Consider the following 27,463-nt stretch of genomic DNA (forward strand, 5'->3'; position numbering starts at 1 on the left):
TGGGGAGCGGGGGTCCAGATAAGCATTATTTATACTTGGACCACCTCGGGGAGGACGTTTACAGCTATCCTCCCGCCCTTTGCTTTTGTTTTTTTTTTTTTAAACATTCAAAATAAATACAATTTACTTGAGCTCTGTGGAGGGGGAAACTGGGATTAACACTCAAGTTGCATACTTTATTGAATAGCCATGAGAAACTTGGCACTGACTTCTAGCCATTACCGATAGCCGGGTTGTTAGAGAAGGGGCAGTGTGGAGGCAGCCAGCCTTCGACACTTTCATCCTGAAATTAGATCCTGGGGGGCGGGGGCGGGGGTGCTTCGTAAAGTGGGTGGGCCGCACCAAGTCACAAGTGCAAACCACAGAGGCCTGAGCCTGCCATTGTCACAGCTCCGAGTGGTGGGAGTGTTACGATTCCCCATTAGACAGACCCAGGAGCCGGACCTAAGGTCCCTGGGCTAGTCACAGCCGAGCAGGGCATCCCAGACCTCACTCCTCACCTATCTTACTGGATAAAACGGTCTCTAAATCCTTTGCATCTCTGAGTCTCGGGTTTCCACGCTCCCAGCTAGAAATTCGCGATTCCTGCCACCACACTGGGATTAGGACCTCACTGATACACTCATGTCTAGGTGGGTACCCCAGACGGACACTACCCCCCGCCCCGCCCCGCCCCGGGAAGTGTGCTGGGCAGCAGGTCAGAGGGCAGCCGGGGGTGGGGGTGAGGGCTGGGCAAATGTGATGGGGGCTGCAGAATAAACAGGTTTCAGTGGTGGCAAGCTGCTGACTGGGTCCTCTCCATCTGTCGCACACACTGGGCTGCACCCGCCCAAATCCTCCCCTTCGGGACTGAAGATTTATTCTCCCAGCTGCGGGCTGCCGGGAAGGTTGTTGGCTAATAGTTCTCGGCCATCAGCCCTCCCCGGGCTGAAGGGAGCTGCCTGGCCAAGGTCGCGCCCTTTTCCTGGGTCAACAGGGGGGCCACAAAGCCCTGGCCCTGGGCCCCAATTCAGGACAACTCTGAAGGGCCATCCTAGCCTCAGAGGGGGTTGGCTGAGGCCTCGGGGCTTCCCCCTCCTGGCTGCCCTCCCTGCCTCCCGCCCCTCAGGTGCCATTGCTGAGAGGGTGCCCTAGGGAAACCAACCCCTGCTCCTGTTTAATTCCGGAGGCTCCCACCCAGGGAAACCAACCTACGAAGCCTCCTCCTCCATCCGTCTTTTCCCTTTCCAGTGTAGGAGCCCTCCCAGCACCGAAGTCAGCAGGTGCTTACACGAGACCCCCCCGCCCCCCGCCCCGGTTCAGCTCAGGTTTTTTTTTTTTTTTCCCAAGCTGGGGCGTGGGGCGGGGTGGAGGTGGGGTGTTACTTTCCCACCGGTGGGCTCGGAGTGACATTTCCCCACCTTTCCAAAGGCGAGAAGTGAAGGAGCAGGGCAGCTGGCGGTGGAGGGGGGAAGACGGAGACAGCCTTTAATCGGGAAACCTCAGGGAGGGACGAGGGACGGCTGGAGGCACAATCCCAGGGGACTCCCAGGCCCTCTGACTCTTCTCCTCCAGAGCAGGGAGCTCAGCAGCCCCAGCCTTCCTTCCAAGACAGGCCACCGTGGTGTCCGAGGAGGATGCGACCGTGGAGAATGCCGTTTGCCTCCTCTCACGGCACATTCCAAATGCTTCTTGGGGACAAGGCTGCATTGGACCCCGGGGACGTTCCATCCCCCCCAGGAGCCCTGCAGCAGTGAGCCTCTGGCGTCACCAGCCTCGGTCACCCCAGAGCCTCCCTGCCAGTGCCCAGGGCCCCTGGCAGTTTTCTGTGTCCGAAGTCTCCCAGGCAGGGCCCTGAAGCCGAGGCCGGCTTACCCGGTGGATTCCTCCCCCTCTGAGGTCCCCGTGCGCCGGGGGCTGGGGCTGGCCATGACTGCCAGGGCCGCAGACAGTCTGGAGGCGGCGGGAGAGAGTCTGCGAGGCCGGAGGAGGGTGGCGGGGGTCTCTGAGGGGCTGGGGGCCGTCGCGGAACGGGCTGACGGTTCAGTCAGGACGATGGCAGGCGGAGAGGGCCGTCTGGTCGCTGTCTGGGCTCCAGATGAGGATTCAGGCTCTGGGGTTACAGGAGGAGGCCCAGGAGCCCCGGGAGCGGCTAGAGGTAGAGTGGAGGCTCTTGGGAGGATCAAAGGCCCCGGGGAGGGCTGGGAGGCCCCCGGCTCCCCTGGGAATGTGCCCCCGGATCCCGGATAGGGTGAGGGTGAGGCCTGGTCTCCTGAGGGGCTCGTGGGTAGAGTCTGCGTGGTGGTCACGTTCGTTCTGAGGAGGAGCTGGAGAACATGGGGCACTGGCCTCTCAGGCAACGCTGCTGGGGGGCCCGGGCACGAGCTACAGTTCACCGGGGCCTCAGTGTCCCCACGGGGGCTCCGAGCTGCCTTGCCAGACTCCATGGCTCTTCTTTCCAGGGAATCTAGAGAGAAGAGGAGGAATCAAGATGCACATTGGTTCTCCGGATGGCCGAGGCGGCTCTGGGATGAGTTGCCCTGGGGACAGAGGCCTCTCACACCTGGTAAGGACCAGCTGGCCCCTGCCTCCAGGGAGAGACCAAAAGGGAACCTTGAATAGAGGGGGGCAGTCCCCCAAAGTCACTCTGCCAGGCATTGGCTCTGTGATGTTGTATAAGGCACATAACTCCCTTGGGCCTCGGTGTCCTCATCTGTAAAATGGGCATCATCACGACGTACAGAGTCGCTCTGAGGACTGAATGAACGGTGCATGGGAAATCTCAGCCTAAACCCGGATGTTAAGGACGGACGGACGTTGGGTGATAACCATGTGTCCGTGGAGGTTCGTGGATTGTGGCAAACGGACCATCTGGTACAGGATGTTCGTGACAGGGGAGGCTGTACCGTCTGCTCATTTTTCCGTGAACCTAAAACTGCTCTAAAAAAATTAAGTCTATTGAAAAAAAAAAAAAACTTTTTGGAGTCTCAGCCTGGAGCCCGGCACGTCATAAGGGCTTGACACACGGGCAGAGAACAAGCAAAGGAAGAGGCTTAGGCCGAGAGAGCGAGGAGTGAAGACGCGTAAGAAGGGAGAGTATTGGAGAAAGGTATGATCAGAAGGAGACAGATGCTGTCAAATCCATAAAACCTGGAATGATTACATTTTACTTTTTAGAATTTAAAAAAAAAATTTTTTTAACGTTTATTTATTTTTGAGACAGAGAGAGACAGAGCATGAACAGGGGAGGGGCAGAGAGAGAGGGAGACACAGAATCTGAAGCAGTTCCAGGCTCTGAGCTGTCAGCACAGAGCCTGACGCAGGGCTCGAACTCACAGACTGAGATCATGACCTGAGCCGAAGTCGGACGCTTAACCGACTGAGCCACCCAGGCGCCCCTACTTTTTAGAATTTTTGTAATGTTTTTTTATTTATTTTTGAGGTGGGGGATAGAATGCAAGCAGGGGAGGGACAGAGAGAGCGGGAGACGCAGAATCCGAAGCAGGCTCTGGGCTCCGATCTGTCAGCACAGAGCCCCACGCTGGGCTCGAACTCACGAGCCGTGAGATCGTGACCTGAGCGAAAGTCGGGCATTTAACCGACTTCATTCCAGGTGCCCCTGGAATGATTTTAAAAATCATCTGAAAGACGGACACACAACTCTGAATATACCCGAAGGCACGGAACTATATGCTTTGAGTGTGCGAATTAAGTGGCGCATGAATTACATCTCAAGAAAACTGTTATGTTTATTAAGTAGCAAAAGGAAACAATTCATATTCTATTTCAACAAAAAGTGGCTTCTCCCTAAAAGGAGCTATTGTTAGGAAGAGGTGCATGGCGAATGGAGCCAAAGGTGGAGTGTTCCTGGGAGAAGCGGCCAGGCTCTGCACCTTACCTCCTTGGGCCTCTGTTTCCCCTTGTGAAGGCAAGACAGCACGGGGCAAGGAATCAGACAGACCCCGGCTTGAGCCCAACGCCAGCAGCTAGAGCTTGAGTGGTGATCTTGAGGTTTGTGGGTTCGAGCCCCGTGCGCCCCAAGCGCGGAGCCTGCTTGGGATTCTCTCCCTCTCTCTGCCCCTCCCTCAGTAGCGCGCGCGCGCTCTCTCTCTCTCTCTCAAAATAAATAAACATTAAAAAAAAAAAAACATACAATAGCCACACGTAAGGTACTTTACGGGCGTGTTAAATTGGAAAAATTAAATTCAAGGCACATGGTGTAAAGCTGGAGGACGCGTGGGGAGCCGGCTACCCCACGGCAAGTTGCCGCTTGGTCGAGGGGCCCTGTCTGGTGACGTGCTGTCATGCTGCTGTCCCGCCCCCCCACCAGTGCCCCATGGCCCAGGATTCCACCTGCTAACCACAGGGCCCCGACACAACTCACTAAGTGTGAAAAGAACAAAGTTGTCGGACCCGAGATTTTTCACAGCAGGTCCATTATGGATAGACAGAAAAAGAAGAAGTGAGAAACTGTCCAAACGTCAGCTTAAAAGTCAGAGGGTGAGCAAACCAGAGTATCTGGGGGCTTTTTACAACGGCCAGCTCTGGGCCACGTCGGTACTTTAAAGCCATGTGTTACAGCACTTTGTCTGGGTCCTATCTGTACCTCTGCAGAAAGAGCCACATGGGCGGACCCTCATGATGGAGTGGCCAAAAAATGAAAATCGTGTTTAGCAGTCAGGACAACACAGGAGCTAAAAGGCATCAACTCTGGGCTCAAATCCCAGCTCTCCTGCCAGTTACGTGACCTTGAAGGTGCCCCTCCACCCCTCTGTGCCTCTGTTTCCTCACCAGGAAATTGGAGATGGTAACACCTAGTATTCAGGACATGCTGCGGTTACTCTCCTGCCAAGTTGATTCAGTTCCTAAATTGTGGGGTGTTTTTTTTTTGTTGTTGTTGTTGTTGTTGGAAAAGGGAGAAAGAGGAGAAAAAGACATTAAGGGAGGAGGTAATGAAGGAAAAGGGACACAGGTGTCACGGATGTGGCACAAGGGACGCTGGATGAGGATGAGCGAGCCCAGGCTTGTCCTCGCCGCGTGCTGGCGGTGTGGCCTCGAGCCAGACGCGTTCCCTCGCTGAGCCTGGGTGTCTCACACCCAGCCCTTTACAAGTTCTCCGTTTCTGGCAAGAGCAAAGTGCAGGAAGACAGTGGAGAAGCCCCAGGGCCCAGAGGCCCGCTCACCTGGACAGGAGGGACAGCAGTCCCCAGGGGGCGCGGAGGGGTCCGAGCAGGCCGGCTGGCAGGGCACCTTCTCACAGCTCACCTCTCCCAGCTGGGGAAGCACAGGGACACACGTGAGGAAGCCCCATCCCGTCCCAGGACAGCACCCCACGCGCCTCTTACGCCCACAGAAAGCTCCTGGGACAGAGGCTGAACAGCAGGGCCGCTTTAAGGAGACCACAAAGAGGGAGGATACCATCAAATCTGGAGGCATGCTGGCCGGCAGTTAAAGCTGGGAAGGCAGGAGGAAGGCGGGCTTCTGTTGGCTGAGGGGACTTACAGTTTTGCAAAGGGACAACAGGCCAGACGCAGTGCCTGGCCGGGCAGCCCCTGCGTCCCCAGGCCCAGCTTACCTGGCACGTGCACTGGGTACAAGGCTCATCGTCCAAGGTGAACACCTGGCCGTTCACCACCTTCCTTCCCTCGTAGTTGCAATCTGCGGGGGCAGAGGGGACAGGGCCATGAGGGCCAAGGTCCAGCTGGGAGCCTCGGACATAGGGGTGCTGGTCCCACTCACCTCTGCAGACCGGGCAGCATTCCCCGTCGGGGTGGAAAGGGTAGGTGCAGGTGATGGGGCAGTCCACCGGGGAGCAGGCCACCGAGCCCAGCTGCGGGACACAGAAAACACACAAGGCCTTTTGCTCCGAGCAGCTGATGGCACACTCGGGAAGGACAGCCGCATAACCACGGAGCGACCATCGGAGCCACCACGGTTGGGGGAGAGGTTCATTCACTCAGTCTGTCTTCTCGACAGAACGCAAGCCCCACAGAGCCAAGGGCCTGGCCTTGACCGTGCCGTTCATCTTTCAACAGGTCCCTGCCGATCAAATCCACAAAATACCCAGGAAAGGTGAGCACCAGAAACTGAGGAGACAGAAGGACCCAGAAGCCTGAAGCTCCCGGAAGCACGTGAACAAATAGGGCCACTCAGAGGCCCGAGACGTTCACCCTGAGTTTCTCCGTTTCTGTAGACCTTGTCCCTTTCCACTCGGCGTGCTCACTCGACTGGCCTCGGACGTTTCCAGCGTGACAAGGAATAGGACTTTTTCCCCCATTTTCCAAACACTAAATGATGTTAACTATCTCGCATGCTTTTTCACACCGAGAGGCAGCCTGGCTTAGGGGCAAAGGTTCACCTCCTGGAGCGCAGACTCAGAATGCTAGGATTCGATTCTTGGCACTTGAGTGGACCAGCGTGAGAATCTTGAGGGAAGGACTTCGTCTCTCCGTGCCTCACTTTCCTCACCTAGCAGATGGACATGACCCTGGCACCTACCTCAGAGGATTCCCCCGAAGATTAACTGAGCTCATGCAGAGAGAGGGCCGAGAGCTGGATCGGCACACAGCAAGAAGTCGATGATGGGAGTATATCACAGATTCCAGCTCAGAGTCCCGGGCTTGAGGCCTTCACCTGCACCCTCAGCGAGCACGCACGTGTTTACTACCGGGAGCCCCCAGGACTCCCCCTGATCACCCAGAAGCGGAGGGCTTTCGCTGGGCAGGCTTAAAAAATACTTCTCTGGCCCCGAGTAAAGATTCACCCTCGGTAGGGCTGGAGGGGGCCAACTTTCACCGTGACCCAGGATGACTTTTCTCTTGGAAGGTTCTGGATTTTGCCTCCAAGGTTCATGAGCAGGGGTCAGTGTCTGTGGTGTTTCCACAGACGGGGGTCAGGTCTGGGTGGTCCTTACCAGGCAGATGCAGCTCAGACACGGGTCCAGCACGGATGGGAAGGTCTGGTTGTTGTAGAAGATTCTGCCTGTGTAGGTGCAGCCTGCCAGAGAAAGCGCGGGGTGAGCGCCAGCCAGGAAGGTGGCTGGTGACCAGGTGCCTGCCAAGGATGAAGGTCCAAGAGTTTTCTGGGGAGCAAAGGTCAGGCCAGCCCCAGGCAGTCAGCGCGGGGTTTGGAGAAGAGACAAAACACAGGTCTGGACTGGGCGCGGACTTTTTTTTTTTTTTTTTTTTTTGGCGCTGGATTTAGCAGAGGGGTCAGAGTGGCTTTTCTTCCAGGGAGGGAAGCGTTTCCTCCCCTGCCCCTCACCGGGCAAGATCAAGCCAGGGGGACTGGGAGACACAACCTGAGAGCCCGGCACCACAGCCATCCTCTCTGCTCCCCCGTCGACCCCCCACCTTCCAGAACATTCCCCCACACCGCCTCCCTCCACTTCCCCAAGCCCGCAGAGGCCAGATCTGAGGGCTGCCACCTCGATGCCATTTATCACATTCGAGTAAGTATAAAAGGAGGTGACAGGACAACAGGAAACTCTTTTATCATGTATATATGTTATATATATTATTTGTTACTTATAGATACATGTTATAGACACGTTATATATAGATAAAGATACTTATGTCTTGAAAAGAGATGAAAAAAACAAAACCATGAGGCTAAAAGTGATAAGGGGCCTTTTAAATTGTTTTTATTTTTTCTCTCTGTATGTTCTTCAGTACTTTTGAAATAATAGAACAGGTGAAAATGAATATAAAAAAATAAGTATCGGGGAGCCTGGCTGGCTCAGTTGCAACAGCGTGTGACTGTTGAACTTGGGGTTATGAGTTCATGTCCCACGTTGGGTGTAGACATTATGTAAAAATAAAATTTTAAAAAATGGAAAAAAGTATCATTTTTTTAAGTTTACTTATTTTGAGAGAGAGAGAGAGAGAGAGAACACTCATGCAAACAGGCAGAGAGAGAGAGAGAGAGAGAGACAGAGAGAGAATCCCAAGCAGTCTCCACACTGTTAGCGCAGAGCCTGATGAGGGGCTCAATCCCACAAACTGTAAGATCACGACTTGAAATCAAGAGTCGGACACTCAAGTGACTGAGCCACCCAGGCACCCCCAAAAAGTATCATTTTTATATTCTCTCACTGTTCCCTGTTTCACAGGTGTGAACCTTTGTCACCCCACCTAGGCTACAAACTCAGCATATCTTTCTCTCTGCTTCTAGCACCCACACCGGGCCTGCCTTGGGCAAACTGCTTTACGAACCACCCCCCTCACTTTCCTCATCTGTAAAATGGGTTTCTCCCATGGGGCTGTTGTGAGGATGACCGGAGATAAAGCCTGTGTGGTCCTGTCTGGAGGAACCTGGGGCAGGGTGAGCCCAGATGTGGGGGGGAAGGGGCGCCGTGTAGCCCCACAAGCAGGAAATTACCTGCTGAACAGTCCGGACAGCACTGTCCAGGGATCCGAATTGGGTGAGGGCAGGAGTCCACGCAGTCTGTCCTCTTGCAGCTCACTGAGCCATCTGCCTGAAGGAAGGAAGAACTTCACCCAGACCCCACCTGACACACCGGGCCCGGCCTCCTTGCCCGACCCCACCCTCCCTCCCACCAGAGAGGGCAATGCCTCAGACTGGCCAAGGCTTGCCTGGAGGGCGCCATGATGCAGCTAGGACGTGGCAGGTACCCCCACACAGAGGACCGGCTCCTTGGGAAAGGGGGTGTGAGCCTTCCGGGAAGGCTTCCCTATCTAAGGAGAAGGAAGGTCAGAGCGGGGTTTTGGTCTCCTCGGCTTCCTGTCCTTCTCTGGCAACAGCCAAAGCTCACCACCACCCCATCCAAATTCTCTCAGCTTTTCCCTGGAACCCTGGCTCACCCCAAACCTATAGAGTACAATAAAATCCTATTTTTATAGAAAACTATTCCACCGGAAATGTCTATTTCAGAAGACAAAAGCACCACATATTGTTTCTTTTCTTCCCTCCGAGAATCTGAACGTTGACAAAGCTTTCTTAGACTACGAGTGCCCTGGGTCAGTCACAAAGGGGAAAGGCAGCGGAGGTACCCTCCTCCCGACTGTAATCCCAAGGAAACGTTCCCAAGTTCTGCAAGGGTCTAAGGCTTTTTAACAAATGGCGCATCCAAGGTACTTGGGGGCTGTGCCTCTCGCACGCCAGTGTGCACACGGGTCACCGGGGATTAAAATGCAGATTCTGAGCCCGGAGGTCTGAGCAGCCTGGAGAGTGTGCGTGTCCAACAGGCTCCAGGTGATGCCGAGGACACCGCCGGTGCAGGGACCTCATTTTGAGAGATAAAGCTCTAAGCTCCGAGGCATGAATCAAGAACTCGAAACAAAAGCCGACGTGCGTACTCAACGAGCCGAAACAATAGCGTTTCTTGGTAAGTGGCTATGTTGGCATATCGGGGTCAACCGGACTCTAAAGCTCGAGCACCCCCTCCTTATCCATTTCTGATGAACTGAGGTCACAGATTCACGTTCCCGAAGGAAACACTGCAGCTTCGCAGGAAAGGCCTACACTACTGAGCCGCGGGCTGTTACGCCCCTTCAGTTACCTGTGCCCGGGGAAACCTGCTCTTGGGACCCGAGTCCTCGCAAGCAGCGTGTGGCACCCCATTTAGGCAGGCTGCCAAGCTCCGCTGTTCCAAAAGAGCTACCGAGGACAGAAGAAACTGGGTCCCAGCCCCTCCTGTAAACGTGGAACCTGCCAGCATGGGAGGGAGACGAGGGGCGGGCTGAGGCGGCCCGGCTTCTGGAGCAGGGGGTGCCCGGCCCGGAGGGCCCGCGCAGGGCAGAAGGGCTTGCTCGGGGCGAGGCAGGGACCGCCGAGGGAAGCAGCTGAAGGCATGCACGCTGTCATTCACCTGGCAGATGCATAACTCACAGGGGTCACCGGGAGACCAGATCTGTCCGATAGGAAACTCAACCCCGTTGTCGTCGAGAGAGCAGCCTGGCCGGGGGACAGTGAGGGAGAAAGCTCGGGTGGGCGCGAGCGCCAAGGAGGTGCTGAGCGCCCGCCGGACCTACAGCAACACCCCACCAAGGACAGCCGCCTCTGCTCGCTCACCTGCTGGGTGAGCTGTCCCGCCACCTGCTGGACCCAGGGGCTGCCCGCAGCTGTCTGTGGGCTCCCTCAGTTAGTGACTCTTCCCTCCAAACGTGTGCCCGGTTCACACAGGCACCTCGCACAGACATACAGTTAACCTACAAACCCATAAACACACACATTCACACACACACGGGCACACTCGCACAAATACTGCAAACACATACACACACACACACACACACACACACTCATAGAGACATACACGCTTACAGAAACACACACCCTAAGTCTTTGCACGCAAAGCTCAGCCTCCCTCCTGGAGGGCATCGCCCTGGGCTGGAGGGCATCACCCTGGGGTGCAGGGCTGGGGGCCCTCACCTGTCATGGGTGTGGGCTCCCGGCAGGTGAAGCAGCACTGTCCAGGGCCCAGCCACCACTCCTCTCGGGGACAATCCAGTTCCGGACATGGTGTGAAGGAACATTCCACCTCCCCGTTCTGGAAGAGAACCAGGCACACGGGCCAGTGAGGGCAGCTCCCCAGCCCTGGGCCATCTGAAAGCTGAAGAGGAGGCTGCCAGGCTGCTGCTGTCATTCTCCTAAAAGTGACAAAGAATCTCCAGGGATGGGGGTGGGGGTGGCTGGGGGGAGGCCAGGAGCACATTCTGGGACGTCCCAGCTGTTGGGCTGGGGGCCTCCGCCTGCCCAGGCCATAGCCCCAGTGAAGCCCCTTCCCTTCACTTGTGCAACAGCCTTCTGCTCTCACCCCAGTGCACCCTCACTCTGCAGCCACAGAACGTTCTCGTGCACCAATATGATCGCACGGCTCCACCAATTAAAACCGGTCATCAGCTCTGCCAAGTCCAGAGCCCTCAGCCTGGCCAGAAAAGCCCTTCCTGAGTCTGTGGGAGAGGCTATGAGGCCCCCTCCTCCCCGCGACCCCTTCCTCTAAGGACTGCCTTTGGTTGACAGCCGCCGAGTCCTTCAGGTGCCTGGATGGTTCCTTCACCCCCACTTCCCGGAGAGCAGAGGGAGTGCATACAACTAACTGATGCGAGCTCCCTGATCTCTGCGCACACCCGTCTCTGCCGTGCAACTCCCTCCAGAGCTCCCTGTGGAGTCAGCCTGAGACCCCGTCTGCACCTGGCTCCTTCCTCTGCCCTTGGCTGCCATTCCGAAGATGACTTACACGAGAATCCTGCCCCAGGCCCTGCTTCTCAGACCCCAACTCAAGGACCCTCCCTACGCACAGCTTCCTCTCTGGCCTAGTCTCTTGCACTCTGTGCCCCAGGCAGCAGGGACACGTTCAGGCCTTAGAACGGGCTGTGCATTCTCGCTTCTGCCGGGCACACCTGCCTCAGCTCCTCTCCCTCACCCCTCAGGTGTCAACTTAACATCCCTCCTCCAAGAAGCCTTCCCTTCCGGTGAGGAGCCCCGGTCACCAGCCCACAGCCCACCTAGGCTGTGGGCTCCCTGAAAGAGGGGACTGGGGCTGTCTTGTGCTTAGCTGTGTCCCCAGCATTTGGCATTGCTCTGGGTACACAGTAGGTGCTCTATAAATAGCTCTGCTGAAGGGTGAACTCCAAGGAGACTGTGGGCAGGCCTTGGTGAACGCGGGTCCTCTTAATGCCCCTGCTGCCTCAGTTTCCCTTCTGCCGTGTGGCAGCTCCTAGTCTCCTGGTCGAGGCATGCTGGGAAAGTCCTGCGCCCTGCTCCCCTCCCCCACACCCACCTACCTGGCAGACACAGGTGGTACACTCATCACCTCCCACACTGAACACAGCCCCGTCCGCGTACCACCGGCCGTGGAAATAGCATCTCACTGCAGAGGAGAAAGGGAGAGGCAGCTAAAGAGAAAGGGGAACAGTGGGGAGGGGAGGGGCCCTCGGGAAGCTAACACTCCCACCATGCCCTCCAGCATACCCCACACTCAGGGAGCCAACCGCTCCCCACCAAACCCTTGACAAAAAAAATAAGCTGTTGCTTAAAAACTGATGGAGAGTGAGTCATGTGCAAACTAAGGTCCTTAACCAAAAAGGGAGGGAATCCCGGAATAACTAAAGAGTAAGAAAAAAAAAAAAAGAAGAAATGAAAAGAGACTGGCCCAGACACCCAAGACAAGGTCTGGGACAAATGACATCCCCTGGAGGTAGGGAGGAGTCAGTGAGAGCCTCTCCTCTGAAGACTGCCCCCCTACAGATAAAAACAGCCTAGGGGCGCCTGGGTGGTTCAGTCGGTTGAGCCTCCCCTCTGACTTTGACTCAGGTCATGATCTCGTGGTTTGTGAGTTCAAGCCCCGCATCGGGCTCTGTGCTGACAGCTCAGAGCCTGGAGCCTGCTTTGAATTCTGTGTCTCCTTCTCTCTCTGCCCCTCCCATGCTCATGCTCTGTCTCTCTCTGTCTCTCAATAATAAATAAACGTTAAAAAAAGTTTTCTTTTTAAAAACAGCCTAAAAATTGGCCCAGGTCCCCCTGGCTTAGTCAGACCGCCTTCGGTTCAAATCCCAGCTACGCAACCCACTAGGGAGGGATTCAAGGGGACATACTTAATTTGCCTAAGCCACAATCTTTTCATCTGTAGAATGGGGTTGATAAGAACTGATAAAAGCTCCTACTTCATAGGCAGTATATTACCTATTCAGAAATGTCTTAGCTAAAAATAACACTTAAAAGTTAAGAAAATAATTTTTTAGGGGCGGGTGGGTGGCTCAGTTGGTTAGGCATCCGACTTCGGCTCAGGTCATGATTTCACGGTTCGTGGGTGTGAGCCCCACGTCTGGCTCTGTGCTGTCAGCACAGAGCCTGGAGCCTGCTTGGGATTCTGTCTCTCTCTCTCTCTCTCTCTCTCTGCCCCTCCCCCACTCGCACTCAGTCTTTCTCTCTCTCTCTCAAATAAATATTTTTTAAAACGTTAAACAAATTTAAAAATAAAAAAAAAAAGAATTTTTTTAAAGAACACCAGCTTTGAAATCAGGCAGCCTTGATTTCCAGTTCTGTTCTGATATTAACTGGTCATTATGTCTCTGGGCAGCAATGACTTCCGTGAGCCTCAGTTTCATCATCTATGAAATGGGCCTCTGAATCGTACTCCCTCAAGGCTGTGCCACATGGATTCAATGAGATCAAGGGCTGGCAGGCAGCAGCACAGAGCCGTCGGGGAACATTTGTGATGATGATGAGGTCATCCCAGGAAAAGAGAACCACATTTTCAACAAAGGACCAACTCATTAGTGGGGAAGGGGAGACGCCCTTCCAGTCTCAAGACAGAGCCATGCCAAGGATGGACTCACACCCCTTCCTGGCCGTGCTGAAGGCGCCTCCTAGAGCAGGGGCAGACTGGGCTGTGAGCCCAATCTAGCATCTAAAGCACTATGCACATAGTAGGCGCTCAGTTAAGCTGGCACTTTGAAATGCTTCACTTGATTGGAGTTTCTGAAGCAAAACTCCATATCCTTCCCCTGCTCTGTTCACCCTGCTCCCAAAAACACACACAAAAGCCAAGTCCCCCACCCGGAACCCCAAAGACTCACTTACCTGGAATACAAGTACAACAATCTGACTTCAGGGGGGTCTGACAGGGGCCGGGAGGACACTCAGGGGACATGCAGGACACATTTCCGGCCTGAGGAGGGGAGAGATGGTGGTGGGTGGGGGCAGAGGGGAGGAGGGGAACCAGGCCCCAAGGCCCCTCAAGCTCATTCCCTATCTCACACCACCCCTCAAGCTTCCTGTCCAAGACCAAAGCCTCCAAAAGGAAGCCATCCCAAACCTTTTGAATGCCACCATGGTGACAACAAGGACAGTGTACAGGGACTTAGTTCCTGGCATTTGCTACGGTGTGGTGAGAACATCCTCCCACGGCACATAGAAGCTTCTGGAAGGATGCCGGGAAGAGGCAAACAGAGGTTCCTCCATCAAAGACACCTTCCTGTACATCTGAGTTTTGAACCATGTGACTCTATTGGCTATTCAAAGAATTAAATTTAAAACTTACTTTTTTATTAAAAAATATTTTTAACATTTATTTGAGAGAGAGAGAGAGAGAGAGAGAGTGTGTGTGTGTGTGTGTGTGTGTGAGCAGGGGAGGATGAGAGCGAGAGGGAGGGCGAGAGAGAATCCCAAGCAGGCTCTGCACTGTCAGCACAGAGCCCGACGTGGGGCTCGAACCCACGAACCGTGAGATCATGACCTGAACCAAGAGTCAGACGCTTAACGGACTGAGCCACCGGGGTGCCTGTTAAAACTTAATTTTAAATTTGAAGTTAAGGCAAAAAGTAAAAAATAAAAATCCCCCGCCTCAAAAAAATAAAAAAATAAAAAATACCGCTTTGCTCCTCCACGAACGAGTCGTGCGACTCTGGACAATGTCCATCACCTCACTTAGCCTCAGTCTCCCTATCCGTGAGATGGGGTGGAAGAGGTGCCTCCGTCGGGGATCGCTGAGGATGCACACAATGACATGATCCACGAAAGCGCTTGGCCACTGCGTGTGTGTGGCACACAGGAAGAGCCCAGGAAAGCGTGGAGGTGGCTGTCTACCTGCCTCACCCCCCATCTCACACTGCAGCCTCTGCGGTCACCGCCAGGCCAGTGATGGTCAGAGGCTGGTAGTGAGGGTTGGCGATCAGAGCCCGGGCCTTGGATACAGACAGACCTCTTGCCACCTCCCGGCCTCGGTCTTTTCATCTGTGGAACAGGGACGGTAAAGCCGACCCAGACGAGCTGCCAGGAGCCTCGGGTGAGGCAACAGATGAAAGGCCCCGAGCCCCGTGCCTGGTGCACACTGCGTGCTCATAATCAAATCTGTGTGACGGCACCTGGCGTCACAGTAGGAACACAGTAGGTGCTTCATAACCATTCTTACAGAAGTGAATTAGCCTAAAGTGAAATAATACTCTTAACAAGCGGCGTCTGGTAATAAGCCTCCTCCCTCCCAGATGTGGATACCTTTATTGTGCTGGCAAATATTTTGCCTGGAGAGAAAAACAGCCTCCCTGGTGGGAAGTTTCCGAGGGAGTTTCATCCCCTCCCCTTCCTAGACAGATGGACCCTGTTTGCCTGTTGGCTCTTTCCTGCTCAGCAGAAGCCTCCCTGACTCCACAGACCCCCACGCCTTTAAATTCGACAGATTCCAACCAAAATCCACAACCTGGGAACTCTCCTTCCATTTGACAAGCTCACTTTTAACACCCGATCTTTCCCTCTTCCTCTAAAACCCCCAAAGGTTAGGAAAACACCCGCGAGGCTTCAGGGCTCTTGTGAGGCTCACCATGCAGACGCAGACGGTGCAGTTCTCGTTGGCAGGTGAAAACACGTCCCCTTCGGCTCGGATGACGCCACTGTGAAAACAGCCTTTGAAAGACAAACAAGAGTGGAGGCATCAGACCTCTTCAAAGTGGTGGAAGCTTGAGATCTCATTACTTTTCCAGGCATAATGTACCTGGAACATTCTCTCACTAGCCAGGATGTCCTGGGAGTGGCAGATCCAGGCACCCAGAACTGCGCAGTCCTAGGACCCCCCCCCCGAGGGGTAAGCAAGAGACACCCACATCAGATGGCCCAGGAGGGCTCCATTCGTGTCTGTAAACCTAGAACTATATGCAGGACCTGGCATATTTTCCCCATAAGGCAGGAAAGGCAGCCAGACAGCCCTGGGTTCAAAACTTGGCCTGTCCATTCAGGAACCTGGGTGACCTTGGACACGTCACTTAGCCTCTCTGGACTCAGTTGTCTTTATCGTAAAATGGGAATACCACCGTGGGCAGGGACTTGGACAGATCCACAGCCATTCGCAATCAGGGCTCAGTATAGAGCAGGAACGTGGTAAGAGGCCACGAACATCCTGAAGACACCACTAAGTCTATGCTCATTCTAACCCTTAGGAAGATGTCTTCACTGCTGTTCCACTCGCAGTGGCCTCAGCATCTTATCACCGGAGCTTCAGAGAATGCAGCAGTTCTGCCCCCCCACCCCCCACCCTCCCAGGTCTACTGAAGGAGAAGCTGCATTGTAACGAGATCCCAGGGATTCGTGTGCAGAGTGAGTTTTGCCAAGCTCTGTTTGAAGGACTCGTTAAGATTCAGGGTCGTTATCCTTGCAGGAACGGGAAGCCGATGAAAAACTGTAAACAGATCATGGGAGGGAATTGGAAAGAGGACAGGATTGATGAAGGATCCCTCCTCTGGCTGTGGGAGGGGAGTTGGGACAGCGAAGGGGACATCTGGAGAAGGGAGATATGGAGGAACTCCCTGAATGAATGAATGAATGAGGCTCAAAAAGGATCCCCAAAAGATGGAAAGTTCCCCTTGAGGGATACCACAGCATGGACCAGTGGGTCTCAAAGTGTGGTCCTTGGACCAGCAACTTCAGCATCACCTGGGAACTTGCTGGAAACGCAAATCCACAGGCCCTACCCCATGCCTAATAAATCAGAAGCTCTGGGGGTGAGGCCCCCAGATTCTAATGATTCAGGTGATTCTAACGTACCCCAAAGTTAGAGAACAGCCTTTCAGCTGCAGAAGGGCTGGGGAAGAAGAGAAGCAGGATCATGAGGGGGACTCTTAGCCTCCCCCAGACCAGCTCCCACCTGTGCACGATGGGCAGCAGCCTCCGTCTTCGGAGGGAATCGGGTGGGAACAAGCAGCTTCACACATCACCTTTTCACAGCTCACCTCCCCGTTCTGAAAGCAGAAGCAGGACTTCCAGCCATCACGAGGCCCCGGACACTGGACCAGGGCAGCCCCCAGGATCCCTCCCACCTACCTGGCACCGGCACTGGGAACACCCAGCCTCTGTCCAGCGGCTTCCGGACTCATACGTGGCTCCCAGGTGCCAACAGGCAGAGGACCCTGGTGCCAACCACGTGGCCTCTGGGCCCCTGGGCAAGTAAGGAGTCACCTCCTGTAGTTGCGAGGGAGGTCCCAGGGTTCCCAGGAGGGAGGCACTAGGCACAGGAGTGGCCACCAGGGTGGCTGGTGGCCAAGTGTGTGGTGCAGGGGTGGGAGACAGCAGGCTGGTGGTCCTGACGCCAGCTGGGGGCCCCGGGGCTCCGGAAGGAGGGCTGTGTCCAGGGGAGAGGGCAGGCCGGCCCGCCTCCGGGAGCAGCAGTAGCATTTTGGGCGGGTGCTGCAGGGGCTGCAGGATGGCAGAGGGGGCCAGCACGGCTTTGGGGAAAGCTGAAACGGAAGCACGGGGGTCTCTTGAGGGAGGCAGCAGCAGTGGCAGGAGGCGAGACTGCAGCCCACCGCCAGTTACTGAATGTCCATGGACCAGTTTTTATTCATCAGCATAAGAGTCTAATACCCCCAGTTCACCCTAGACCAAGGGGGCTACAGTGACCATCACACAAGGCTGAGGGGAAAGCACTACAGGAGCAGGCCCAAGTGACAAGTTGGGAGTGGGTCCCCTGCTGCCCCGCCCAGACGTGGCTTCCCAAGAGGGGATGCTGAGGCTCGGGATGAAGGAACAGTCTGGGGAAAGCTTGCCATGGGCTAGAAAGAGCATCTTCGGCATTTAGATGATCGGAAACGCATGTTTATAGGCACACTGTCAAAGTATGGCAGAGCGAACTGACGCCACATCGTCCAAAGTGTCCCTGGGAGCCCAGGTTACTGCGACTCCTGTCACATGCTCCTCTCCCCGCTCCCCCCCCCACCCCGACCTTTTACCATTTGGGGGAAAACAAAAGGGTTAGGGAAACAGTAAAATGACAAGGGAGGACGAATGGGTAAAGAAGTAGAAGGAAGAAGTGAGAAAGAAAGTGAAGAGTTGGAAATAACAAAATGAATTGAAAAAGAATGGGTAGAAAAGGAAAAAGGCCCAGCGCTGGGAGGGCAGGGCCAGGGCAGGGGCGTGGCTTGGGTGGGACGGGGGGCGTGGCCTGGGGAAACAGGCCTAAGGATGGAGCTGGAGGGCGGGGCCTGGTTGGGACGGGACCGGGGCCTGGGGGGACGGGCCTAATGTTGGGGCTGGAGGGCGTGGCCTGGGTGGGAGGGGGCGGAGCCTGCGGGCTGGAGGGAGGGGGGCTGGGTGGGACGGGGGCGGGGCCTGGTAAAACCCGGCCCAAGGTTGGGACGGAGCTGGGGCCTAGGAGGGCAGGTATGAACGGTCGCTCACCTTCACAGGACACGCGGTCAGCTCGGAGCCTGAAACCAGGTCGGCATGTGCACAGGAAGCTGCCCACGGTGTTATGGCAGGAATGGTGACAGACTCGCCTCTCCAGAGGCCTCCGACACTCGTTTACATCTGCAGGAGAGCCTCGCTGCCAACAGCCGCCTTGTTGAGGCTACTTCTTCCTCCATCCCTGAGCCCAGAAGAGACTGGGAGACTCTCCCAGCCATGTTCTGATTGGGTCCATCCCTACCTCAGAGTGTGGGAGGTGACTCAGATGTCTAGGAGTGGGGCCACAATCTACTGCTAGTCCCTTTGGAAGGTTCATACATCCAGTTGGCGTTTAATGGATGCACCGGTGACTCATCCCCCCGCACCACGCAGCAGTGGTTACACGCTGGCTGGTGGGGACGAGCCCTGCTGGGAATGTCATCTCCAAACCTTCCACCACCCCACGGGCCAGGTTTGAGATGGTGCAGCCCCTTCTGAAAAGAGTCTCGAAAATCACGGCACTGCTTCAAGGTAGGCTTCAGGACAAATACCAAACTCCGCCAGAACAAGGTCTGTTTTCAGGCCCACGGGACCCCACCTTCAACCCATGAGCCAAGCTTGAGCCAAACATGCCAATCCCTTTCTGGAAATATCTGCTAATGGGCTGAGAAAACAGGGGTCTCCTTCTAAACCAGAGGAACCAAGACTAACATGCTTTATTTACCAAGGGGAGCAAAGGCAGCCAAGAAAATGGGTGAGCAGAGAGGAATCCTTGGGGTGTATCTGGGAGAGGGGTGGAAGAGGAACAGAACAGGATGAAAGTTGCACGTGGCCAGGAAAAGTCCAAGACAGGGTCTTCCGTGAGGAGCCACGCCAACCCCAGGAAAAGGCAGGCTCTGAGCAGACGCTCAAGTGCTTACGGGCTCCAGGCAGCCAGGAGGTCCAGACTGCTGGCCCGTCCCCGTCCCTGGGCTCGCCCTGTCCAGGTGACCAGTGGCTGGCAGCCTAACCATGAAGACAACAGGGTCGCCCCACCTTACCTACACAGGAGTGCCGGTTGCCATGGAGATGGAAACCCGGTCTACAGGAACACCTGTAGCTGCCGATGCTGTTTCTACACCTCTGCTGACAGGGGGTCCCGAGGCATTCGTCAGTGTCTGGAAGGGACCAGGGCAAGCCTGAAGGTCATTTCCCCCCCACGGAGTATCGGAATGGTGCGCTCCCCCGTCTTCCTCTCCTGTTTCCATCCTCAGGGCCGTGAAGGACCATCTTAAACCCTCTCTTTCTCACCACCCACATTCAGCCTATCAGTGACATTCTCCCTGGACCAGCCCTCTTCTCTCCATCCTCACTGCCCTACCATAGCCTGGGCTGACTTTGCGTCTAGTCTGGAGAAGAGTAATGGCCTCACGCAGCTCCCCTGTGCCCCTCCTAAGCCATCTGCTACCTGGCTTCCAGGCTGTTCTGTGCAAAGGGCACCTCCGATCAGGCCACTCTCTGCTCCCACAGGCACCACTGTGGTGCCAATGCTGCACCATAGCTCTCGGCCCCCCGGGCGGCCTTTCCTACCTCCTTCCCTGCCCCTCACCTTTGTTCTGCCATCGTCTAAATGCACCATGTTCTTGGGGGCCTCGCTCTTGGCCCACGTTCTTTTGTCTGCCCGGCATGCCTGTGTATCTTGACTGGGGGCAAACTCCTACTCATACCTCAAACTCAGCTTCTATGGCACCTCCTCTGTCAAAGCTTCCCCAGACCATCGTTTGAAATCATGAAAAGCTGGAAATAATCCACATGTTCATCAATAAAAGAAGAGCTGGTAAACTAGGGGGTGTTTGTGCTGCAGAGCAGCAGGAAGCAGTTAAAAAGAACAAGGCAGTGGGGCGCCTGGGTGGCTCAGCCGGTTGAGCGTCCGACTTCAGCTCAGGTCATGATCTCACGGTTCGTGGGTTCGAGCCCCGCGTCGGGCTCTGTGCTGACAGCTCAGAGCCTGGAGCCTGCTTCAGATTCTATGTCTCCCTCTCTCTCTGCTCCTCCCCCGCTCATGTTCTGTCTCTCCTTCAAAAATAAATAAAAACATTAAAAAAAAAAAAAGGAACAAGGCAGGTTTGTCTGCCCGGATGTGGAGACACCTTCGCGACAGGTTGCTGAGAGGAGAAAAAGCAGGGAGAGGAACAACTGGGTTCAAATCCCAGCCCTAACATGATCTTGGGCAAGTTACTTAATTTCTTCAATTTCTCAGTGGTCCTATCAGGAAAACGGAAGTAAACAGTATCAACCTCACAGGATCAGTTTGAAATGGGAATCAAACGCCAAAAGGCACGCAAAGTGTGAGCACGGTGCCAGAATCCAGTTCTGCAACTGTCTGCTGCTCGTCTCTTGTCCTTAATTAGGTTTAGATGAAGTCTTGAGGTGGCTGGGGGGCGGGGGGGACCCTCGTGACGGGATCGTGCCCTTAGAGCTTGCTATCTCTACTTGTAAGAACCAGCAAGAAGTGACTGGCTACAAGCCAGGAAGGGCCTTCACCCGAAAGTGAATGGGCTGGCACCCTGACCTCGGACTTCCCGGCCTCCAGACCCGTGAGAACAAATTTCTGTTGTTAAAGCGGCCCACGCGGTGGGATTTTGTTACAGCAACCGGAGAGGGCTAAGACACCAGGGTTATTCCCCAGGCAGAGTAGAGAGAAGGAGGGGCAGAGAAGGTCTGGAACTAGCAACTTTTAAAACTTATTTTCCCATTTATGACCACTTCAAACAATAGAAAATAATAGCGCAGGTTCGTGGGGCAGCTTTCCCCTCATCTGCCTCGTTTAAGAGAATGCTTCCTTCTGTAACTCATCTTAAAGGAAAGGGTGACTATGTTCGAAGATCTCCCTCATCCTACCCACTCAGGAGCAAAGACTCCTTCCTCTCCCCAGGGCTCCCCCAGCACTGACCCCTCACCCCAACCTCGTTCTGCCTCTCCCCACCAGACTGGGGGCAGGTGGAGCTAATGAATGCAGGGGGTGAATGACTGCAGCAGGCACGGTGTCCCATGTCCCACGTCCCACGAGGCCCTCCCTCACCTCGGTGGCCTCCTCCGCCCAGCCCCTAGGCCTCTCCAGCCCCCTCCCTCCACCCTGTTGTGCCGGGTCAGAGCAAGGGCCCTAGAGTCGACATGCCAGGATTCAAGCTGACTCCAGTGTTTACTGACAGAACGGCCTTGGGTGAGCCTCAGTTTTCCCATCAGCAAAATGGGGGTGATACAGTATCTCCCTCAGGGGACCATGGGGAAGGTAAGACGCAGTAATGCACGGACAAAGTGCACATGTTGGGCTGGGTAGGGCTGCGCCTTCAACTCAGAGCCCAGCAGTGGTGGTCACCTGTCCCTGGGCCACTCACCTCGGCAGCTGTGGCGGTCGGCAGACAGCTGCATGCCGGGCCCACACTCACACACAAATCCGCCTTCTGTGTTCACGCACTGGCCCTCGCAGGAGGAGCTTAAGCATTCGTCAATGTCTGGGAAGAGAGAAAACATCTTTGCACGGACCACTCTGAACGTGGCTGCGTGCAGGGAAAAACTCTACCCCACAGGGACCCTGTCCGCGCAAGAAGCCCGCCTTCAGCCGGGTGGAACCCCCACCCGACACAGAGAGACCAGGCCCCAGGAAGGTCATCGGCCATGAGGGAACCTCCAGGAAGCAGAGGCCGAGAGGCCAGGCTCCTGCTCTGTGACCCATGCAGACCAGACGACAGAGAGCATGGCTGAGACAGAACGATTTTCAATGGCCCCACCGCAGGGCGACCTTAGCAGGGCAGAGGAGACTGAACGGGGAGGCTGACTAAAGTCCACTAAGTGTTTATTGAGCACCACCTGTACGCAGCCGATCTGGAGGGGGGGGCCATTGAGGACACAAATGTGACCAAGACACGGCGCAGACTCTCCGGCTGGTTACGGACTGATAACATTTAAGAGCCACGACACATGCCTGTGAGGCCAGCGCACGGCCGGGTGATACGTGCCCCCCCAGGTGACGCCCGGCCCCAGCGGCCGCTGGAGGAGCACTGGGCAGAGGACCAGGAGGCAGCAGGAGGAGGGGCCAGGCACAGAGACAGGGGCAGCGGGAGACAGGGCTGGAGCAGTGGGTTAAGGCTCAGCTGCGGAGTGCCGATGAGGCTCTGAGGCTTCTGCCCAGAGTGGGGTGACTGGGTCCAAGTATCCTCTGGGCGGGGCGGGGGGGGGGGGGAGTTCACGCCTGCAGGGTGAGAGGCACCAGGGGACAGAACTCCCCACCCCCGCTTCATGGCATCCCTTCCTCATCTAAGAACTGTGGTCCATGGTGGCTCTCAAGGACCCACAGCATCGGCAACCGCCCACTGCAGTCTGCATCCGAGTCTCCCACCCCCTGGCCCCGTGCCTGCAGGGCACCTGCATTCTCTCTACTTGCTCTCCCCACAGCGGGCCCCTCGGGACCACAACCGCCGCCTCTAGGAAGCCCACCTTGACTAGCCCCATCCCACCGGGATCCCTCGTGGTGGCGGCCAGTGCTGCCCTGCTCGGTGCTAGCTCTGACACTCTTCTCTGGCTTTTCCTTGACCCAGTCCCCTGGGCAACAAGAAGTGTAGGCAGGAAGTACTCCCCATGAAAAACATGCAGGGGAGGATGAATTGCTTCAGCCTGCCTGAAGAGGATGTTGCAATGGGCCCCGAGCACCAAAACTCCTTAGTGAGACCCTTGGCCCAATGGTTCTCCTTCTGGGAATACTGAGAGAGGCCGATGAGAAGCCTCCTTCCTGCAGCATTACTGACAGCGAAACACTGGCGGCGACCTAAATGAGGGACAGCAGTGACAGCAGCCACAGGCGTGGCCGGTAAAAATTATGTTGTAAGGACTGTTCCCCACTCACCATATAAAGTGAGCAAAATAAGGAGCAAAAACTATGGATAAGGCATGACTGATGCCAATTTATAAAACACACAGATATGCATCACGCGCGCGCGCACACACACACACACACACACACACACACACACATCCAGGGAAAAGGGAAGAAAAAACAAGTTCATTTTAGGAACAAATATCCCGGGACATCGGGGACATGTTTGTTTTCATCTCCTACCCTCCTTTTACTTTCCAAATGTTCCAAAGTAAGTTGTTTTTCACTTTTATATTTGGGGAAGAGACCTTAGTTTTACAAAGTCCAAATTCAAAAAAAGGCTTTCTTTCAACTCTCTGGAAAGATATGCAAGAAACTGGTCCCAGAGGCTGCCTCTGAGGAAGGTAACAGACTTGGTCTGTAAGAACTTTTTTAAAATCATAGGGGCGCGTGGGGGGCTCAGTCGGGTAAGCTTAGGACTTTGGCTCAGGTCAGGATCTGGTGGTTCATGAGTTCGAGCCCCGCCTCGGACTCTGTGTTGGCAGCTCGGAGCCTGGAGCCTGCTTCGGACTCTGTATCTCCCTCTCTCTCTCTCTGCCCCTTTCCCACTTACTCTCTTGTTTCTGTCTCTCAAAAATGAATAAACATTAACAAAAATTTTTTTTCATTAAAAAAAAAAGAACTTTTTGAAATCACCAACGAATCACACTTTTACACAGTAATTATTGAGGTTTGCTTCCCTCAGTGACTCAAACATCACGTTCCCAAGGGAGCCTTCCGTGGTCAACCCTGACTCCAGTCCTGGTTATCTGTCCCCCTGTGGGTCCGCCTCCAGGCACTTCACCACTTGGGGTCCCATCGCACGGGGCTGCGGTTACCCTTACTTGTCTCCCCTCCTCTGATTGCGAAGCGGGGGCCAACCCACGACTCGTCACCGCAGCCCCTCGCTCAAGTTCCTGGCCCCGAGCTGCCCAAATATCTGTCAGATGGATATTTGGGCATCTGGAGGGCCAGCACCTCCCTGCCCACTCTCAAACCAGAGCTCTCCCCGGCTCAGCCTTGTCCTGCATCTCTCTGCAGACTGTTCTGGAAGGACAGCAGAGACAGAATCCCTTCCCGCCCCGTCCCCGCCAGCTCCCAGGTCTCTCACCCGTACACCTGATGCCGACAGCCGTCTCTGTCATGGTGAAGCCCACGGGGCACACCCGGGCCACCTCCTGACAGCCGCCATGGTTACAGGTAAGGTCACAGCCATACTCTCCACAGGGTCCGTGGGCTTCTGAAACAGGCAGCACACGGGTAAGCACACACCATGCCCCACTCCCGGCCGTCCCCACCTCAATTCTGCTGGGAAGGGGCTGGGGAGGCAGAAAGGCCCGATCGTAAATCCAGCACTGCCACTTACTAGCCATGAAACCCTGGGCGAGCCACTAACTTCCGTGCCTCAGTTTCCTCATCTATAAAACGGGGATGAGAACGCCCACCTAGGTGGTTGTCGGAAGATGATACCCTAAGACCAAACCCCGTGCCTGGCACATAGTCTCAGCCATGCCCCACCCCCCCCCCACGCCACCCCGTTACCTGGGCAGGTGGCCCCTTGCTCTCCGTCCTGGCAGGAGCAGACGTTGGGAGCAATGCAGATACCCCTCCCGCAGCCAAAGGAGCAGAGGGCTGAGAGGAGAAATGCAGGTGAGGTAGTGGGGGCTGGGGCCCCCAATCTGCCCTATTTAGGCCAGCCCAGGGAGTGAGCGCCCTGCTGTGGAGGATGTTTGGGGCACAGGGACAGGCACTTACGAAGGGTGCAGTGCCCACTGCCCATGGATGGTGCCCAGCCAGGGCAGCAGCCACTCCCGAAGCCCGAGAGGCAGACGTGGGGGCCCAGCCGGCGTCTGGAAGAGAGGAGAGAATGCTTTTCCACATTTCCACACCGGGCAAGGGACTGGTCTACCAGGCCGTGAAAGTCTCCCGGCCAGTCAACAAATAGTTCTCGAAACCTGCCAGAGCGGCGGTGGGAAGTCCCCAAAGAAAAACGACCCAGACAGTCTCTCCCGGAGGCAGGACAAAGAAAAAGGGGTGAGAGAACAGACATCAGCCTCCTACAGATACCTGCCACATGAACAGAGGCAGAGTGGCCGGGAGAGAGGGGCCTCAGCACTGACGGGGAAAGATGGCAATGGCTGAAGAGCCCCAGGCATGGCTGCCGCAGGACCTTTGCACCTGCAGCTCTCTCCGTCAGGAAGGTTCTTCCTCAGAAACGCACCCAACTCTCTCCTGCCTTTACCCAGGTCTCTCGGCTCATGTACCTTCTCAGAGAGATCCTTCTTGCCCACTCTTATCTTGCTTTATTCTTCTTCATAACACGTACTTTCTGGGGCATTCGGTTACTTGTCAATTTGGTGATTCGGTCATTGTCTGTCTCCCCTCTCATTCTCTGAGGACCAGGGCTTCATCTTTTTTGTTCACCTCAGTGTCAAAAGCGATGCCCGCCCGGCACATAGTATGTGCTCAATAAATGGCAGTTGAGGGAAAGGTTGAGAAAGGAAGCCAGCAGAAGAGACAAAGGAGGAGGCCAGCCCCAGAGAAGCCAGAGAGAGGTCATTCCCCAGGTGACATCAATGTGGTGAGGGTGGGGGGGGGGGGGTGCCAGCAAGCTGCCCAAAACAGCAAAGGGGAGTGTGTGCCTGACCCTGGGCGAGGCATAGCAGTACAGCCAGGAACAAGTCACTTTCCCCACCTTCAAGGGGCTCTGGGCAGACAAACAACCAGGCGGAAACGAAATAGTGTGACAAGTGCCACAATGGGACAGGCTTTGGAGTCCCAAGGAGGGTCAGGGGAGGCTTCGTGGAAGGACAGAATCTAGGCTGAGGCAGGAAAAAGTACAGTAGGGGCAGGCTGTGAGAGCGGAGGGGGGTGGGGGTGCTCCAGGCAGAGGGAACAGCAGGTGCACAGTCCGGGAGGGGGATGGAGGTGGTGAGGGGAACTGGTCCTGCGGTGGCTAGGCGCCGAGATGAAGCCCAGCCTGCTTAGAACTGGGAATCCCGGCACCGCAGGAGAGGGACAAGAAAGCCCTGCCCTACGGAGGCTGCTGGGAATATGCTGCCACTCAGGCAGTCTACGGAGCACCCAGAACACGCGCCACGTGCCAGGTGCCGCAGCAGGCACTGGCCACATGGGAAAGGCAGACTCACTCCACGCCTGAGAGTATCTGTCAAAAGCGACAAGTGCTCCGGAAAGGGGAACTTTCGGCACACGGCGGTCCAGAAACATCTGCAGCAGACGGTCCCTGGAGCCTCAAAGACTCTCCCCTCTCTGAAGTTATCACAGAAGGAGCAAAGAAGCGCGGGGCTGGGGGGCTGGGGGTGGGAGGTGCTGGCAGTGATGTCCCACCCGCTACCCCTTGCTAGAGCGATTTTGTCGGCAGCCTGGGAAAGAGGAGCCAGCGGCTCCGGCTCCTCAGACGGGGCTCTGAAAGGGGCTGGGGTGCCACCAGAGCGGCGGACGGAAGGATGCTCGCGAGGCTGGTGGAGCCGCGCCCTCAGGTGGGCGGCGGCCGAGCGCCCCAAGGAGCCTCCTAGGGCTGGCGGTGACGGGGAGACAGGTGGCTGGAAGGCTGTGAAACGCCGCGGGGGCCCGGCCCTTCTGGGCAGGAACTGGCGGTGGCTGCGGAGCACACGTGCGAGCTGCGAGCCTGGCGGGGCCGCCCCCCTGCGCGCCCCCCGAGGCGGTGGCCGCGGGCCAGGCCGCCCGCTGACACCGTGTTCCCTCGCTCGGAGCATCACGCACACGCGGCGGCCCGGCCTCCGCCGGGAGGGGACTCGAGGGGAGGGTGGCATCAACCGGGAAAGAGCAAAGGGGCAAACACCCCACCCCCGCCCGCGCGCGCGCACAGGCGGAAACCGAAACGTGACCCAGGGAGAGCCCGGCGGTTCCAAGGTCCAGGGGCGTGCGTGCAGCCTGGACGCAGAGGAAGCCCCCGGCCCCGGCGCGGCCGGGAGGCCCGTTCGCCAGCGACGACCAGCCGCTCCGGAGACCAGGTGGCACGTCCCGGGCTGCCCTCGCCAGGGGTCCGCGCGCCAGGGCAGACTCAGAGGGGCTCACTCAGCGCCTGGATCTCCATCCCCCCAGGTTCTTGTCAGGACAGCCCCTCCAGGGGCGCAGAACGGGTTCCCGCCCGGAGCACAGGCTGCTGTCTCTTTGTCCGGACCCCCCCCCCCCTTCCCCGGGCTGCGCCCGCGCACGGACAGCGCCCGGGAGGGGAGCCCCGAGGCGCGGCTGCCGGCGGCTCCGGGGCGCCCTTCTGCCCCACGCCGGGAGCGCCCCTGCGGCGGGGCAGGGGAGGGGCTCGAGGCGCTTACCTCTCGGCCGCGAAATGCCCGGGCGGCTTCCTCCCGGTGTAGCCGCGGGCCGGGGCCCCCGGCAGCAGGAGCGCGACGCAGGCGGCCCGGAGGAGCAGTCCGGCCCACATGACCGGCGGCGGCGGGTCCCCCCGGCTCGGCTGGGCTCCGGCGCCGCGCGCGGGGG

General features: G+C 56.5%; 1 protein-coding gene across 1 annotated transcript; it reads right to left on the reverse strand.

Annotated features, from left to right (window-relative positions):
- Positions 1–1,850: 1,850 nt before the first annotated feature.
- Positions 1,851–27,407, reverse strand: VWCE (von Willebrand factor C and EGF domains). Its single transcript, XM_047070011.1, has 20 exons — positions 27,298–27,407; positions 24,737–24,831; positions 24,524–24,613; positions 24,093–24,221; positions 21,468–21,584; positions 19,131–19,247; positions 18,106–18,234; positions 16,753–17,165; positions 16,577–16,670; positions 15,260–15,342; positions 13,525–13,612; positions 11,727–11,812; positions 10,372–10,489; positions 9,809–9,894; positions 8,359–8,455; positions 6,893–6,975; positions 5,719–5,809; positions 5,555–5,637; positions 5,163–5,253; positions 1,851–2,446 (listed from the first exon to the last, which is right to left on the reverse strand). Exons 1-20 carry the CDS (start codon positions 27,405–27,407, stop codon positions 1,851–1,853), a joined length of 2,796 nt encoding a protein of 931 aa, XP_046925967.1.
- Positions 27,408–27,463: the final 56 nt, after the last annotated feature.

The sequence above is a fragment of the Lynx rufus genome, unplaced genomic scaffold (genome assembly GCF_022079265.1).
Source record: "Lynx rufus isolate CCGP_SWC_20201006 ecotype Redwood Valley unplaced genomic scaffold, mLynRuf1.p SCAF_9, whole genome shotgun sequence".
Lineage (NCBI taxonomy): Eukaryota > Metazoa > Chordata > Mammalia > Carnivora > Felidae > Lynx > Lynx rufus.